Source organism: Argopecten irradians, chromosome 6 (genome assembly GCF_041381155.1).
Source record: "Argopecten irradians isolate NY chromosome 6, Ai_NY, whole genome shotgun sequence".
Classification (NCBI taxonomy): domain Eukaryota; kingdom Metazoa; phylum Mollusca; class Bivalvia; order Pectinida; family Pectinidae; genus Argopecten; species Argopecten irradians.
Window position 1 is genome coordinate 33481860 of NC_091139.1, and position 19701 is coordinate 33501560.

The 19701-nt window shown below is 36.9% G+C and overlaps 1 protein-coding gene across 1 annotated transcript in view; it reads left to right on the top strand.

The window, feature by feature from the left end:
- The window catches only part of LOC138325683 (potassium voltage-gated channel subfamily B member 1-like), a 187103-nt gene that overhangs the window by 67369 nt on the left and 100033 nt on the right, over positions 1 to 19701 (top strand). The window contains exon 4 of the mRNA XM_069271503.1: positions 4907 to 4948. Within this exon, the coding sequence (XP_069127604.1) occupies positions 4907 to 4948 (42 nt within the window). The remainder of the gene's footprint in view (positions 1 to 4906; positions 4949 to 19701) is intronic.

Below are 19701 nucleotides of genomic sequence, written 5' to 3' on the forward strand. Positions count from 1 at the left end.
TTGATTCACAGATTTGTGTCGCCTTAATCTCCGACAATTGATTAATTGATTCAATCATTCGTAATCTCTGATAGCTTGTATTACAATCAAACTATTCCAAATCACATTTTTTCTTGTTTTTAGAGGTTTTATCCTTTTCTTCAATTTTTCTGTGTATTTATTTTTTCAGTGAGTATTATGAATTCCCACCACCCTCATCCCACCAAAATTTTCTGCAAGCACTGTGTATCAAATACACAATTATATGATTCTAGCAATTGCCGTAGGATGTGCATTACATACACTTTCTATGAAATGTTTACTCGTCTCAACAATAACACAACCGGTGCATGTAAAGATAAGAAAAAACAAGCAATAAAATAAATTGTTGATTTATTACACTTTTTTTAATTGTATCAATTTCAGGACATAAAAACATATGTCTATGAAGTAGTGTTACCTGGTAGTGTCTCGTTTGTCGGCACACACTGGCAGTTACCCAGCACCGCCAGATAGTGATGGCGGGACATCTATATAGTTGTTCCAGTCGGACAGGGCCGAGAACACTAAACAATAGACGTCCTAGTGATTGTCTATATCTAGGAATATTATTACGTATCATAAAGTTACACAATGCTTAACATAAAGAAAGATAGTTTGTAAATGGTTTGAGATAGAGCGTAGTAGTGGGTTCGTTAATTTCTGGAGTGGTAAGTAAACCGTCCTGTGTGTCTACTTCAAAGGGAATAAAATGTTATTTTGCCAAGACAACGAATCTACAGTACAAATAAAAGTACATATGTGTCCATACATCGAATATTATTGACATGATAATACCATGTTTTGATTAGCTACTTGAATATTTTGTTTTCATCGATAGTTTAATACCTCAATGTTCCCACATTTCGTACAAGTACGATTGTTAATCTAAACGCAGTTGGCGTTCACCTATGCATGAACTGTCATCCGCTTAATTTGACGTCATTATCATTGCATTTACATTTTCAGTGCAACCCCACTACATGTATATAGCCGCCTTGCCGTTCACCAGTGCATGGACTGCCGCTTATTTTGACGTCCGTTACAAAGGTCGTGTCAGTGATACTGAAACTGTTCCGTCCTTGTCGATAATTATAGATGTAAAATCTCTTGGGATTTGATCATAACTTTGTTATCAAATGTAATATAAAGTAATAAACATTGAACTGCATACTGTTGATAATTTTGCTCTTCATTTGATATTCTGCTATCCAGTTGTCATTCATTTAAGGATTAGCTGGCATATATTTTATGATATGGAAATATAACACAAAAATCTGAGTGTACTCCAAATAATGATGACAGTACACTCAATTTTTTGTGTTATATCTACATAAAATAACAAATTTATTCAAATTAATCATTATAATTCAATTTACCCAAGATAATATCTTCAATGTTTAAACTCTTTTTTTTATTAAACCGTTACGCCGTTATCTCAGCCATTCAGAAACGACGTTATAAACGGAAACTACCATTTTCCTCACAATGGGCTGATATTGTTTAAGCGAATGAAAGTGTTCGTTACAAGCAAAATTGAATAATACTCCCATAACTGCCAACTGAATGTATTGACTATTGTAAATGTTTTTTTTTTATATATTTCTTTTAATTTTATATTTTAATATATTAAAACCTTTCCAAACCAATTTAATTTCACAATTTTCTGTCCTGAAAGTAAACTATGGCGCGAGAATTAATTTTACATTTTCAATTTACATTAGAAATGAATGCGAAACTCAATCGAACGCGATAATAAGTTTATTTGCAGTAATACGCCCTATATTGGACCTTACAATATTCATATGGACATGATATACATGTATGTAAAGTTCTTCGAATTGACCTGGTATAACATATATAGAGAATACACGGTTAGTATCTTACAATACAAGGTTTATTTTGGTGCGAGACTTAGGAAAGCCGAGATGACGAGGCTTTGCCGAGTCATCTCGGCTTTCCGTGTCGAGCACCAAAATAAACCTTGTATTGCAAGATACTAACCGTGTATTCTGTTTATCCTGCAACCATTATGGCTTTCAAAACGATAGCAAATTGACAGTTCCTTACTTTGTTTCGCTCGAAGCGAGACGCTTTTTTGATGCGGAGGTAAAGATTCATTCACTTAACCGAATGAGAGTGTACTCCTTTTTACTGCCGTGGGAAATAAATAAGCGCATTCATAAACAGTAACCGTAATTCTATTCAGGGTGATATATCACTGAAAGGAAATGAAAATACTCAAATAACAACCAATACCCATTAAAGAATTACTTAACAATACATACCTTTGTCATGAGCCAAGAAAAAGACGACACCGCCATACGAGATTTTCGATATCGTAAAAATGACGTCATTTCGATAAATGTGACGTCACGTTTTAGCGGGACTGAATGACGTTTCATTCACCGGAAGGTTCAAGTTCTGGGTCAAGTTAGAAAAAGTTCCGTCAGATATGGAACAAATTCACGTGATCGTATTGACGGATACAGCATATCGTATTGACGGATAAAGCACAAGTTTATCCGGCAGTAGTTATCGGTCAGTTTGTGGGACAGTTGCAGGATAAACATGCTTATCACATCATACGCCTGATATCCAGTGATTTCGCCCGTGTAATATTTTTGCGTATGTCACTAGTGTAATATGACCTGAAGCGATTTTCATTGGCTGGAAATTCCTTGTGACGTCAGACAGAAACAATAAAATGACGTCAGTATAAATGACGTGACGTCAGGATTACGACGACGGCGGGACAAAATGGCGGTCTCTGCTGGATTTTCGGAATACATTTTGACGTGAAATTCTTCGCTATGTAGGTTTTTGTAGTTATGAGATTTTATGAAACTCGTCTCGAAGTTTTAATTTTTACTCGCCAAGCAAAAAGTTCGATACAGCGTGAAATTCGATTCATGGGAGTTCGAATCATCGAAGTTTGACTGTATGTTATGTAACTGCATGTGTGTTAAGTTCCTCTAAACAACTTAGTATAACATACATGTATGTACATTTCCTCCAATCGACCTAGTATAGCATATACATGTATGTGCAGTTCCTCCAATCGACCTAGTATAACATATATGTATGTAAAGTTGCTTCAATCGACATTGTATAACATATGCATGTAAGTAAAGTTCCATCAATCGACCTAGTATAACATATACATGTAAGTTCTTCCAATCGACCTAATACAGTGAACTATATTCACTCTCGTGTCATTCTATAATCTTCGAGTGGAGTAGAATTTATGGAATGTTAAGATCTCCAACGTTGAAGTAACTCTGACGGTTAAATCTCGCCCAGATTACTCTAAGAAAATATCGACTATAACGGTACACATCAGAATACGTACCGTTTTTATAGTTTATCGACTTTCCGGGACACGCAAGGTACACAGTAGCATCTACATGCAGCGAGACCGTGCATTTTGGACGACTGGGGACACCTTTACGGTTCGTATGGGGGATGTGGTCTTTGAGATTGACCAGGTGAAATGAAGCTTTGTGCAGTAAAGGACTTTGACACCCATTTAAGTTTTGGTTAGTTTTAATCAGCCGGGATTGTGAGAATGTCCTCACGGAGTACGGTAAAGCGGGTGACTTACAGGTAAATCGTAGCGGAGATACCATATCTATGCCAATCACTGTTTAAGATGGATTTTGTTACCGACTTGATAATGGTTGAATAAATCTCTTGCATTATTTATCGGGATTGACATTTTACATTGCATACCACGCAGGTCAGTTATCTCCTCAGTTAAGTCAATAGCTCGTTTCATTGTACTTGTGTATAAGGCTAGGAATGGGCATCTATTAGCATTTGTACGCGGTAGTGATGGTGTTGGTGGTGGTGGCGATTGTGGTGGTGGTGATGATGAGGATGAGCTGATATGAAATGAGGATGAGGATGCATGAACGAATCTACATAACGACAGAAAGTGTTTTTCATTTGACTTTGAATTTCTTAAAGGGCAATTTAGTAAAGAGTGCATTAAAATAAGCTTATATATTGGAAACACACCAGTTCTAATGGAAGTCAGATTAGTTGGTTTTATTGTAATAGGATAGAAAAGTTCACTGTGCTGAAATGTGTGTGAACTGTTCAAACCCGCTCGCTGTCCGCCATTACACATTGTGATCGGACGTCTTGTATGCCGAACCTTGGGTACAGCGTACATATTGTACCTGCTATACCATTTGGAATGTAATGGTATCAATTAAAATACTTCACAATGTCGTGGACTTTGTCCATATATTTGTTGTATGTTTCATAAGGAATGTGGACCATTACAATTATGCCACGTTTTGCTTCATGGAAGCCTCACTGAATTGTCCATTTAAAAATACCTTCACTTGTATTTCATTTCCTTGGATATATTTTTGTTTAGCTGCGGATAGTACATCCTCCAACCCTCTATAGAAGTCAATTTCGTGGCAACATTTTGTTTTTACCGTGCTGATTCATATTCTTTATCAATTTGATAATTTTGAAGAGTTTAGCGTTAATGCTGAACTTACCATCACTTTCAGAACAATTTATAAAATTGTAATAAAAATTTGACACACTTAACACTGGTCGTTATGTGTGTCGGCGACTTCCGCGGAGATGAGGATTATCAACGAATTTACATTGTAAACATATACTACGATGGAAATGTTGCATTCGTTTTTATTTTAACTTTATCTTAGGCCATCGATGTGTCCCGTGGATATATTGACGTTTATATTGTTATAAATGTTACTTTTAGTGTCAGAAATGTACTGAGGCTTTACCTGTTTTGATGTATATCAATTAAGCTGTGTTTAATATTTTGTAACTTAACCATATTTACAAATTTCGTGAATTTCTTTTAGGTGTTCTGTAGTTTTATCGTTTTATTCTTTTCCAGACGAATGTCCACCGCTGTTGTCTCGCCACCGGGGCACCACACGTAAGTACAAGTGCACTACTTAAAAAAATTATAGACTGCTCGATTTATTTATGAAAATATCCTATCCAACAAAAGTATGAATGTGCAATTTATACTACATAACTTTGCGATTTAAAAGAATGTTTTTGAATGTGTATAGTGGTTTTACTGACATTTTCATATTGACAGAACGCAATCACAACTCTTAGTCAACTATTAATAACTGTTTATTAATTAACGGATTACACATATGTGTTCTGAATATTTTGAATTCCTTACTTACATAGTACTCTAGCTACATACATTTATAATTACATATAGTCTGTACTGGCATTGTTACCGACTTTTTTGACGAATTGACAACCTATCCATGTGTTGAACCAGAAAAGATTTATCAAAGGGGGAAGCGAGATAACTCGTAAAATCTACAGTGTTTCAGCTGTGTTTGTAGTGTGTAAGAGTTGCCTTTCCTTAATTGTACTGTAGCTAGACACATGTCCATTGTCGTATTTGGCCCACGTACGAAAATATTTTTCAGGATAACGAAAATGTTTTATATGGCGGCCGCCAAATAATTATCTGGCGGCCGCCAATCTAAGTCTTTTTATCCAAAATGCAAAATCCAATATAGTGTATTTCAAAACGCTCTAATATATTAATGATTATCTCTTTACATGATATGCAATTAGGAGGGAAACTTGGGACATGGGTGGTTCCGGACAAATCACTCCATTTACGCAATGATGACGGAAGTGATGGTGTAGTATCTTTTTGAGTTTTTCTTGGCTTATATATACTTTTGTATATTTGGTGATTTGGTGGATATTGATTTGGACAACGACAGCCGAGTGGTTAAGATGTTTGGTGTTTGGATTAGAAAAAAATAGTGTTACGACATAATACTATGTTACTACTTTTCCATCCGCGATATTCCAGGGGTTACTATCACTATAATACGTCATAGTAACCCCTGGAGTATCGAGAATGCTACCACTCCAACTCAGGTTTAAGAGTTCAGCCCCCCCCCCCCCCTCCTAAACTCAGGTTTAAGAGTTCAGCCCCCCCCTCCTAAATCAGACACATCATGAAATGGATGTTAATTTCTGACGCAGAATAATGTAAACGTGAACTCGTCATGGTTTAGGTATGAAATAAAGCATGCTTTAATTGTAACGTCTGGTATTCTGCATTTGTACATTACAAAGTTATCTACCTTTGCCGATAGGTATTAGTTGTTGCATTATACTTTTTTAATAACTCGATATTGTTTATAAAAAACGACGAACTTTTTACTCGCAAAATAATGACGTCGCAATCCTATACCTACTCGCAAGAAAAGATAAATCCGTCATAAGCAAAGACGGAATTCGTTGGTTTTAAAACGTCATTTGCGAAACAGGTGTGTTGTTAATGTACAGAGTTTGTGTAAAACATATTGCGATCAACCGCGGTAGTCTTGTTTAGTTATTTTGGGTAAAACAATGATCTTACATGTTCATGTTAACAGTGAATTTTCACCAAATAAAATTATATAGTGATAAGACAGTAGATACAGAAGCCTCTGGGATATCACATATGATTGACTATATGTTCCGAAAGTAATGTATTGACCACGTCTTCCACTAAACCAGGGCACCGCCTACATACTAAATCATGGGTCAGGTTTCATCAAAAGAAATATCATTCATATGTACGCCGGTCGGTTTTTATGGACAAAGGAGGCCGGTATAGACCTAGAAATGATCTCAGCCTGGTCAGATTGAGTGCTTCATAGGACCGCTGTATATAAGCCTGTACATATCAATTAAGTTAACTCCAGTATAATTTCCGTTCGTTTAACAAACCAAGAATCAGTTTAAACAATTTAAAGACTACAAATAAAACCTCCATTCAATGTTGAATTCCATAGTGTATTTCTCAGGAAGTTGACTGCGAGGACGATAACATGGATTCAGTATACATATTTATCTTCCGCATAAATCAATGCGATTTTTTTATTCAATCCTGATTTTGCTCTGCCGCCACTGTGGGCAAAGCTACGGGTTGCTTTCATGTAGGGAAGAAATAGATGGTTTACATGCAAATCCGATTAAGAATTGCCCTCTGATTTAATGTTTTATATATTTAGCTTCCATATCACCAGTCATACATCGGCCGTTTGATTGTGTTTAAAGAATTTCCTAACCAAAACATCCACAATTCATTGAATTTCGTGATCGGTATGCTTTGAAGCTATTTATATCGCCGATCAATGAAAATCCATGAAAATAGCGTGCAGTGTTGTCCACGTTTTCAGAGTTTAGACACAGGTAAACAAAATTCTGTTCTGTCATGGATTTCATAGAATTACTTTACTGGTTGTTAAAAAATGATTATGTTTAATGAATTAACTCCCTATTTGTGTCAAAGACAAGCAATGTTTTCAAATGATTGAAAGTTGATTATAATAAGGCAAAAGAAATAATATGTCTGTTTAGTGTTACCCGATCGACCGACAGCAGATTACTTACTAGAGTTTTAACCTCTGAATGATCGCGAGGCAATTTGACAAGAATATGGTCAACAACATTAAAGAGTTTCACACTTCAATCCCAGAGTGCATTGCGCAACCTGAATATTTGTAACAAGTTTCCTTTGGCGACGTTTCGAAGGACAAGGAACCAGTGTTGCTCACCCATATCCGGTGAGAAAACACAGGGAATTAGTAAGACACATACAAGGTCTACAATTTTTCTCGAAGCAAAAGTGCAAACTTAAGATTTTCTCCTTATGTTACTTATGTGAGATGATCATGTTTTACTGAAAAGTTTGTTTCGAGAAGTCGGGACCTGGATTATTGCATAAACCGTTTTATAGATTCTAAAAGTTTACCTTTGTGCTGACTGTGATTTTATGTAGATAATATGCACATAGGATCATTTAATCTCAATAGTTTTGAAATTTCAGTGTGTGATATTTTATTTTCTATCTGTCTATACTTTTATCTCTTTCGATAAACCGTAGATCACGTCAAGAGTTTTGTTGTTGGTGTAAGTGAAAGTCATTTTTCTGAAAATATAAATTTTCAATGAAAATTATTTCTGTTCGTAAAGCATGTCTTAATAGTTAAATAATATTTCAGATCGTTTAAGGAAAAATAATGTTTCAGTTTCAAGACACGTTGTTTTTTTTTTTTTTTTTTTTTGGTTGTTAGAAAATGTCGGTAGTTGTTCCAAAATGGCTGACAGCATCACGAGCTAGGCATGACACTCATTGATCGAAATTTGGTATTGACGCAGTGTCCCTCAAGCTCCGGACGAAACAAGTCTTTTTTGGCCACGCCGACGCACTACTTCCAATCGATCCACCGTTCCTCTCGGCAAATTGTCAACATGTAGTCGATACAAATATTTCGGCTTATTTTGGGAATTTACTTTGGGTTTAACATCAAAGTCGACAGCATTGCCTACATTCGCAAAATTGTTTAGCGTAGGGGCTAATCCACTTGTTGTAATAGCAATGTATTGTTTAACGTATGGGTGAATCATCTTGTTGTAACGGTATGTCTAGCTGTTGGTTAACGTCTAGGCGTAGATGTATGATGTAACAGCTCGCCCTTTGATTAAGGTATGGGTGAAAACAACGGGTTTACCACCACACACATTGCTTTTATATATAGATATGACTAAATGATATATTTATATCTATTGTAAGAGCATGCATACGAGTGGATGCTATTTGTGAACAAGTTGGTGAATCCGCATGTTGACATAGCACGGCTATTTGTGAACAAGTTGGCGAATCCACATGTTGACATAATACGGCTATTTATGAACAAGTTGGTGAATCCACATGTTGACATAGTACGGCTATTTGTGAACAAGTTGGTGAATCCACATGTTGACATAGCACGGCTATTTGTGAACAAGTTGGTGAATCAACATGTTGACATAGTACGGCTACTTGTAAACAAGTTGGTAAATCCGCATGTTGACATAGCACGGCTATTTGTGAACAAGTTGGTAAATCCGTATGTTGACATAGTACGGCTATTTGTGAACAAGTTGGTGAATCAACATGTTGACAGCACGGCTATTTGTGAACAAGTTGGTAAATCCGTATGTTGACATAGTACGGCTATTTGTGAACAAGTTGGTGAATCCACATGTTGACATAGCACGGCTAATTGTGAACAAGTTGGTGAATCAGCATGTTGACATAGCACGGCTATTTGTGAACAAGTTGGTAAATCCGTATGTTGACATAGTACGGCTATTTGTGAACAAGTTGGTGAATCCGTATGTTGGCATAGCACGGCTATTTGTGAACAAGTTGGTGAATGTATACAAGTTGGTTAATCCGCATGTTGACATAGTACGGCTATTTGTGAACAAGTTGGTGAATCCACATGTTGACATAGCACGGCTATTTGTGAACAAGTTGGTAAATCCGTATATTGACATAGCACGGCTATTTGTGAACAAGTTGGTAAATCCGTATGTTGACAAAGCACGGCTATTTGTGAACAAGTTGGTAAATCCGTATATTGACATAGCACGGCTATTTGTGAACAAGTTGGTAAATCCGCATGTTGACATAATACGGCTATCTGTGAACAAGTTGGTGAATCAACATGTTGACATAGTACGACTATTTGTGAACAAGTTGGTGAATCCATATGTTGACATAGTACGGCTATTTGTGAACAAAATGGTGAATCAACATGTTGACATAGTACGGCTATTTGTGAACAAGTTGGTGAATCAACATGTTGACATAGTACGGCTATTTGTGAACAAGTTGGTGAATCAACATGTTGACATAGTACGGCTATCTGTGAACAAGTTGGTGAATCAACATGTTGACATAGTACGGCTATTTGTGAACAAGTTGGTGAATCCATATGTTGACATAGTACGGCTATTTGTGAACAAAATGGTGAATCAACATGTTGACATAATACGGCTATTTGTGAACAAGTTTGTGAATCCATATGTTGACATAGTACGGCTATTTGTGAACAAGTTGGTGAATCCATATGTTGACATAGTACGACTACTTGTAAACAAGTTGGTAAATCCGCATGTTGACATAGCACGGCTATTTGTGAACAAGTTGGTAAATCCGTATGTTGACATAGCACGGCTATTTGTGAACAAGTTGGTAAATCCACATGTTGACATAGTACGGCTATTTGTGAACAAGTTGGTAAATCCACATGTTGACATAATACGGCTATTTGTGAACAAGTTGGTGAATTCACATGTTGACATAGCACGGCTTTTTGTGAACAAGTTGGTGAATCCACATGTTGACATAGCACGGCTATTTGTGAACAAGTTGGTGAATCAACATGTTGACATAGTACGGCTATTTGTGAACAAGTTGTCGAATTCGCATGTTGACATAGCACGGCTATTTGTGAACAAGTTGGTAAATCCGCATGTTGACATAGTACGGCTATTTGTGAACAAGTTGGTAAATCCACATGTTGACATAATACGGCTATTTGTGAACAAGTTGGTGAATCCATATGTTGACATAGCACGGCTACTTGTAAACAAGTTTGTAAATCCGCATGTTGACATAGTACGGCTATTTGTGAACAAGCTGGTGAATCCACATAGTGACATAGTACGGCTGTCTGTATACAAGTTGGTGAATCAACATGTTGACATAGTACGGCTATTTGTGAACAAGCTGGTGAATCCACATGTCAATGTAGTACGGCTATTTGTGAACAAGTTGGTAGATCCGCATGTTGACATAGTACGGCTATTTGTGAACAAGTTGGTAAATCCACATGTTGACATAATACGGCTATTTGTGAACAAGTTGGTGAATCCATATGTTGACATAGCACGGCTACTTGTAAACAAGTTTGTAAATCCGCATGTTGACATAGTACGGCTATTTGTGAAAAAGTTGGTGAATCCACATAGTGACATAGTACGGCTGTCTGTATACAAGTTGGTGAATCAACATGTTGACATAGTACGGCTATTTGTGAACAAGCTGGTGAATCCACATGTCAATGTAGTACGGCTATTTGTGAACAAGTTGGTAAATCCGTATGTTGACATAGTACGGCTATTTGTGAACAAGTTGGGGAATCCACATGTTGACATAGTACGGCTATTTGTGAACAAGTTGGTGAATCCACATGTTGACATAGCACGGCTATTTGTGAACAAGTTGGTGAATCAACATGTTGACATAGTACGGTTATTTGTGAACAAGTTGTCGAATCCACATGTTGACATAGCACGGCTACTTGTTAACAAGTTCGTGAATCCATATGTTGACATAGTACGGCTATTTGTGAACAAGTTGGTGAATCAACATGTTGATATAATACGGCTATTTGTGAACAAGTTGGTGAATCCACATGTTGACATAGCACGGCTGTCTGTATACAAGTTGGCGAATTCGCATGTTGACATAGCACGGCTATTTGTAAACAAGTTGGTAAATCAACATGTTGATATAGTACGGCTATTTGTGACCAAGTTGGTGAATCCACGTGTTGACATAGCACGGCTGTCTGTATACAAGTTAGCGAATTCGCATGTTGACATAGCACGGCTACTTGTAAACAAGTTGGTGAATCCATATGTTGACATAGTACGGCTATTTGTGAACAAGTTGGTGAATCCACATGTTGACATAGCACGGCTTTTTGTGAACAAGTTGGTGAATCCATATGTTGACATAGTACGGCTATTTGTGAACAAGTTAGTGAATCAACATGTCGACATAATACGGCTATTTGTGAGCAAGTTGGTAAATCCGCATGTTGACATAGTACGGCTATTTGTGAACAAGTTGGTGAATCAACATGTTGACATAGCACGGCTATTTGTGATCAAGCTGGTGAATCCACATGTCAATGTAGTACGGCTATTTGTTAACAAGTTGGTAAATGTATACAAGTTGGCAAATTCGCATGTTGACATAGCACGGCTATTTGTGATCAAGCTGGTAAATCCGCATGTTGAGGTAGTACGGCTATTTGTGAACAAGTTGGTAAATCCGCATGTTGAGGTAGTACGGCTATTTGTGAACAAGTTGGTGAATCCATATGTTGGCATAGCACGGCTGTCTGTATACAAGTTGGCGAATTCGCATGTTGACATAGTACGGCTATTTGTGAACAAGTTGGCGAATCGACATGTTGACATAGTACGGCTATTTGTGAACAAGTTGGTGAATCAACATGTTGACATAGCACGGCTATTTGTGATCAAGCTGGTGAATCCACATGTCAATGTAGTACGGCTATTTGTTAACAAGTTGGTAAATGTATACAAGTTGGCAAATTGCATGTTGACATAGCACGGCTATTTGTGAACAAGTTAGTAAATCCGCATGTTGAGGTAGTATGGATATTTGTGAACAAGTTGATTAACTCATGTGTTGAGGTAGTACGGCTATTTGTGAACAAGTTGGTAAATCCGCATGTTGAGGTAGTACGGCTATTTGTGAACAAGTTGATAAACCCATGTGTTGAGGTAGTACGGCTATTTGTGAACAAGTTGATTAACTCATGTGTTGAGGTAGCACGGCTATTTGTGAACAAGTTGGTAAATCCGTATATTGACATAGCACGGCTATTTGTGAACAAGTTGGTAAATCCGTATGTTGACAAAGCACGGCTATTTGTGAACAAGTTGGTAAATTCGTATATTGACATAGCACGGCTATTTATGAACAAGTTGGTAAATCCGCATGTTGACATAATACGGCTATCTGTGAACAAGTTGGTGAATCAACATGTTGACATAGTACGGCTATTTGTGAACAAGTTGGTGAATCCATATGTTGACATAGTACGGCTATTTGTGAACAAAATGGTGAATCAACATGTTGACATAGTACGGCTATTTGTGAACAAGTTGGTGAATCAACATGTTGACATAGTACGGCTATTTGTGAACAAGTTGGTGAATCAACATGTTGACATAGTACGGCTATCTGTGAACAAGTTGGTGAATCAACATGTTGACATAGTACGGCTATTTGTGAACAAGTTGGTGAATCCATATGTTGACATAGTACGGCTATTTGTGAACAAAATGGTGAATCAACATGTTGACATAATACGGCTATTTGTGAACAAGTTTGTGAATCCATATGTTGACATAGTACGGCTATTTGTGAACAAGTTGGTGAATCCATATGTTGACATAGTACGACTACTTGTAAACAAGTTGGTAAATCCGCATGTTGACATAGCACGGCTATTTGTGAACAAGTTGGTAAATCCGTATGTTGACATAGCACGGCTATTTGTGAACAAGTTGGTAAATCCGCATGTTGACATAGTACGGCTATTTGTGAACAAGTTGGTAAATCCACATGTTGACATAATACGGCTATTTGTGAACAAGTTGGTGAATTCACATGTTGACATAGCACGGCTTTTTGTGAACAAGTTGGTGAATCCACATGTTGACATAGCACGGCTATTTGTGAACAAGTTGGTGAATCAACATGTTGACATAGTACGGCTATTTGTGAACAAGTTGGCGGATTCGCATGTTGACATAGCACGGCTATTTGTGAACAAGTTGGTAAATCCGCATGTTGACATAGTACGGCTATTTGTGAACAAGTTGGTAAATCCACATGTTGACATAATACGGCTATTTGTGAACAAGTTGGTGAATCCATATGTTGACATAGCACGGCTACTTGTAAACAAGTTTGTAAATCCGCATGTTGACATAGTACGGCTATTTGTGAAAAAGTTGGTGAATCCACATAGTGACATAGTACGGCTGTCTGTATACAAGTTGGTGAATCAACATGTTGACATAGTACGGCTATTTGTGAACAAGCTGGTGAATCCACATGTCAATGTAGTACGGCTATTTGTGAACAAGTTGGTAGATCCGCATGTTGACATAGTACGGCTATTTGTGAACAAGTTGGTAAATCCACATGTTGACATAATACGGCTATTTGTGAACAAGTTGGTGAATCCATATGTTGACATAGCACGGCTACTTGTAAACAAGTTTGTAAATCCGCATGTTGACATAGTACGGCTATTTGTGAAAAAGTTGGTGAATCCACATAGTGACATAGTACGGCTGTCTGTATACAAGTTGGTGAATCAACATGTTGACATAGTACGGCTATTTATGAACAAGCTGGTGAATCCACATGTCAATGTAGTACGGCTATTTGTGAACAAGTTGGTAAATCCGTATGTTGACATAGTACTGCTATTTGTGAACAAGTTGGGGAATCCACATGTTGACATAGTACGGCTATTTGTGAACAAGTTGGTGAATCCACATGTTGACATAGCACGACTATTTGTGAACAAGTTGGTGAATCAACATGTTGACATAGTACGGTTATTTGTGAACAAGTTGTCGAATCCACATGTTGACATAGCACGGCTACATGTTGACATAGCACGGCTACTTGTTAACAAGTTGGTGAATCCATATGTTGACATAGTACGGCTATTTGTGAACAAGTTGGTGAATCAACATGTTGATATAATACGGCTATTTGTGAACAAGTTGGTGAATCCACATGTTGACATAGCACGGCTGTCTGTATACAAGTTGGCGAATTCGCATGTTGACATAGCACGGCTATTTGTAAACAAGTTGGTAAATCAACATGTTGATATAGTACGGCTATTTGTGAACAAGTTGGTGAATCCACGTGTTGACATAGCACGGCTGTCTGTATACAAGTTAGCGAATTCGCATGTTGACATAGCACGGCTACTTGTAAACAAGTTGGTGAATCCATATGTTGACATAGTACGGCTATTTGTGAACAAGTTGGTGAATCCACATGTTGACATAGCACGGCTTTTTGTGAACAAGTTGGAGAATCCATATGTTGACATAGTACGGCTATTTGTGAACAAGTTAGTGAATCAACATGTCGACATAATACGGCTATTTGTGAACAAGTTGGTAAATCCGCATGTTGACATAGTACGGCTATTTGTGAACAAGTTGGTGAATCAACATGTTGACATAGCACGGCTGTCTGTATACAAGTTGGCGAATTCGCATGTTGACATAGCACGGCTATTTGTGATCAAGCTGGTGAATCCACATGTCAATGTAGTACGGCTATTTGTTAACAAGTTGGTAAATGTATACAAGTTGGCAAATTCGCATGTTGACATAGCACGGCTATTTGTGATCAAGCTGGTAAATCCGCATGTTGAGGTAGTACGGCTATTTGTGAACAAGTTGGTAAATCCGCATGTTGAGGTAGTACGGCTATTTGTGAACAAGTTGGTGAATCCATATGTTGGCATAGCACGGCTGTCTGTATACAAGTTGGCGAATTCGCATGTTGACATAGTACGGCTATTTGTGAACAAGTTGGCGAATCGACATGTTGACATAGTACGGCTATTTGTGAACAAGTTGGTGAATCAACATGTTGACATAGCACGGCTATTTGTGATCAAGCTGGTGAATCCACATGTCAATGTAGTACGGCTATTTGTTAACAAGTTGGTAAATGTATACAAGTTGGCAAATTCGCATGTTGACATAGCACGGCTATTTGTGAACAAGTTAGTAAATCCGCATGTTGAGGTAGTATGGATATTTGTGAACAAGTTGATTAACTCATGTGTTGAGGTAGTACGGCTATTTGTGAACAAGTTGGTAAATCCGCATGTTGAGGTAGTACGGCTATTTGTGAACAAGTTGATAAACCCATGTGTTGAGGTAGTACGGCTATTTGTGAACAAGTTGATTAACTCATGTGTTGAGGTAGTACGGCTATTTGTGAACAAGTTGGTAAATCCGCATGTTGAGGTAGTACGGCTATTCGTGAACAAGTTGATTAAACCATGTGTTGAGGTAGTACGGCTATTCGTGAACAAGTTGATTAACCCATGTGTTGAGGTAGTACGGCTATTCGTGAACAAATTTATTAATCTATATGTTGAGGTAATACCAGGTGAATAGAAATGTTGATATAGTAAGTTTGTTGATAACCAGGTGGCCCCCGTGGGCGAGTGATTAAGATGTCCCGACATATTTCCGCAAGCCCACCATCTCAGGGTTGCGACTATGAATACCATGTGGGAAGTCACCAAATACTGACCACTGTCGGTGTTTTTTCTCCGAGTACTCCGGTTTTCTGTCACCGTCCAAGTCTGACACGCCATTAAATGACCTTGACGTAATGATAGGATGTTAAACTAACCAAACCAAGGTTATCAGGTTAACAAAGTAAGGCTATTGGTTTATAATAGGCTTAATGTCCTATTACATCCACAGTCATTTAAGGGCGTGTCAGGTTTAAGAGGATGCAGAAAGCCGGAGTACTCGGAGAAAGAACGTCGACAGTGTATCTGATAACTGCCGCACATGGGATTCGAACTCACGATCTAGAGGTGGAAGGCTTGTGATAATATGTCGCGGGTCATCTTTTTTTAAATACACACATTTGCACTATGGGGACCACTGGGCCACTGCACTGCAGTTCAGTCAATATGTATTCATACTACAGGGTGGCTTTACTGTCCATTTTCTCTTTAGCCAATGGGAGAGCAGTCATTACCTACCTATACAGTATATTTTAGTCAACACAGTGTTGACATGGTATGTAATCCCAAATACATAAGACATTTTGAAGTAATGCAATACTGCTTAATTTGGAAAACGTAGGATTGAAATACTGCTTTTTAGTGCTTAATGTGAAATAGGTTTTATTGAAATACTGCTTTTTAGTGCTTAATGTGAAATAGGTTTTATTGAAATACTGCTTTTTAGTGCTTAATGTGAAATAGGTTTTATTGAAATACTGCTAAATTTGAAAAAAGGCTATAGAAAATACTGCTTAAGTTGAAATAGGCTATAGGAAATACTGCTTCATTTGAAATAGGCTATAGAAAATACTGCTTTATTTGAAATAGGCTATAGGAATACTGCTTAATTTGAAATGGTCTATAGGAAATACCGCTTAACTTGAAATAGGCTATAGGAAATACTGCTTTATTTGAAATAAATTGTAATCAATATTCACATGTTCCATTGCCTTGTACCTGGGTAATATTGACATGTCACCTGGGTAATTTGAAGATATTTTCCATTCGCAAAGGACTTAACCCCTTAACTCCCAAGAATTTTTAGCAGAGTTCTCGAAAATCTGACATTTTCTTTCATAGTGATTTTTCACCCTTTTGCAGCAATATTTTTGGTAATCAACCCATATATATTTAGAAACTTAAGATCACAACCTTTTCAAATTTTGTAAGGAAAATGGTGTTTTCACATTAATTACGTTACCATAGCAACCGAAATTTTGGACTTTTACAAAAAAGTTAAAGTTTCTTACATTTATAACTCTTAAGACAATGAAAGTTATTTAGATGTCAATTTATCAACCTAACAATCAAGTATATTATTGCAGAAGGGTTAAAAATTTTATCGAATGCCATAATTTCAATTTAATTTTGAATATTACCATGGTTACCAACAAAATTAAAAACCGATGATTTTTGAAAATGCTTAATTAGTGTTTCACCTGTCTTGCTTCATCTAGAGAAAGTTTGTTCTATATTTAACAGGCTTGGTGATCTTTTACTTTTCGTATTAATTTCAAAAGAGAACGTGTTCAGAATTGGTATCAAATCATTAATCTTTTGCGTAAAAAATGTTACCATGGCAACCAAAATATAAACTACGGAAAAATGCGATTTTACACTGATAGAACCATTTTTACGGGCTTCCAGTTGACTAAAATATCGAAAAAAATGTAATGTGTTGCAAAATCGTTTGTTTGACATGTTACTGTTTATAATATTAAATATTTATATTCATACTCAGATCATTTCAATTTTTTGGAACGCCAAAAACCAACATCATAACCTGTATGTCATTGTAGCAAGCTGGCTTACAAATATTTATCAAGATGTTTAGATGATGTATCTAAATATATATCTGTACTCAATAACAAGAGGCCCAAAGGGCCTGAACGGTCATCTGACTACCTTGGCAATAGTAAAATTAATTTTATATGGTGTCACTTTGTAGGAAATTAATTAGATATATTGTCGTGGTAGCCATCTTCGATTTGGGATCAACCAGAGATGTAACAACACTTTGTCGGGACCATGTCAGGATCATTTCATGCAAGTTTCAGCCTAATCGCACCTGTAGAACTTGAGAAGAAGTTCAAAATGTATTTTCAAGATGGCGGCTGTGGCGGCCATCTTGGATTTCGGATCGACCCGAAAGATAACAACACTTTGTCGGGACCATGTCAGGATCATTTTATGCAAGTTTCAACCAAATCGCACCGGTAGAACTTGAGAAGAAGTTCAAAATGTGTTTTCAAGATGGGGGCTTTGGTGGCCATCTTGGATTTCGGATCGACCCGAAAAATAACAACACTTTGTCGGGACCATGTCAGGATCATTTCATGCAAGTTTCAGTGAAATCCTACTGGTAGAACTTGAGAAGATGTTCAAAATGTGAAAAGTTAACGCACGGCGCACGGCGGACGGCGCACGACGACGGACGAAACATGATAATACACACTGTCAATGTGTCTATGACCAGATGACCTAAAAAATGCAATGCGGTACTCTCATAGTATACTGCTTTTTGGTTTGGTTTGTTTATTTTTACGTCCTATTAACAGCCAGGGTCATGTAAGGACGTATGTAAGTATCAATATCCATCAAGATAATAAATGAATACAGAGTAAAAGACTAGCAGACAGCTTTTGTGTTTTCTTGACAAAATTTGTGTATTCTACATGTACATGTACTCATAATAATTTGCATGTTATTTTTTTAAAGACAAAAACGCATATACATATTCTATATTTGATAGAAATACAAACAATCTCTATTAATCATTTATTATCTGTGTGTTCTATGTCCAGTTCTATATTGCTTGGTTACCTTATATATATATTATGGTAGAAGCCCTCACTTTTTCCCAGATATACATCTATATACATTTGCAAAAAAATGCATCGTACATATATGTGTATATGCGATGTATTCCTTGTCCATATTGTAGATACCATGTAATGTAGTCTGTAAAACTGTCTATATTGTTAGGTTTTTTTTAATAAATGTTTTTGTGTCTATATATTTGGCAAAATAAAAAAGAAGCCTAATGCTATAGACAGGTTTAGCGGACTACATGTAATGCACATACTTGTGTGTTATTGACTCTTGACCATATTGCAGATACACTGTATACAGTGTGTACATACATGTATATGTGATATGTCTTGACCATATTGTAGATACATGTGCACCGCCGTGTCTATACATGTGTATGTTTTATGTATATACCCTATTCTATTGTAGATACACTGCTATGACTACACATGTATTTGTCTAATTCTTGACCAACTGTAGATACACTGTGTGTCTATACATGTGTATGTTTTATGTATATACCATATTCTATTGTAGATGCACTGCAATGACTACACATGTATATGTCTAATGTCTTGACCATATTGTAGATACACTGCAGTGTCTACAGATATATGTGTGTTATGTCTTGACCATATTGTAGATACACTGCAGTGTCAACAGATATATGTGTGTTATGTACTGACCATATTGTAGGTACTCTGCAGTGTCTACAGATATATGTGTGTTATGTACTGACCATATTGTAGATACACTGTGTGTCTATACATGTATATGTTTTATGCATTGACCATGTTGTAGATAAACTGCTGTGTCTACACATGAATGATACGCTGCAGTGTCTACATATATGATTCATATCTTTGACATATATAAATGTTATGTCTTGACCATATTA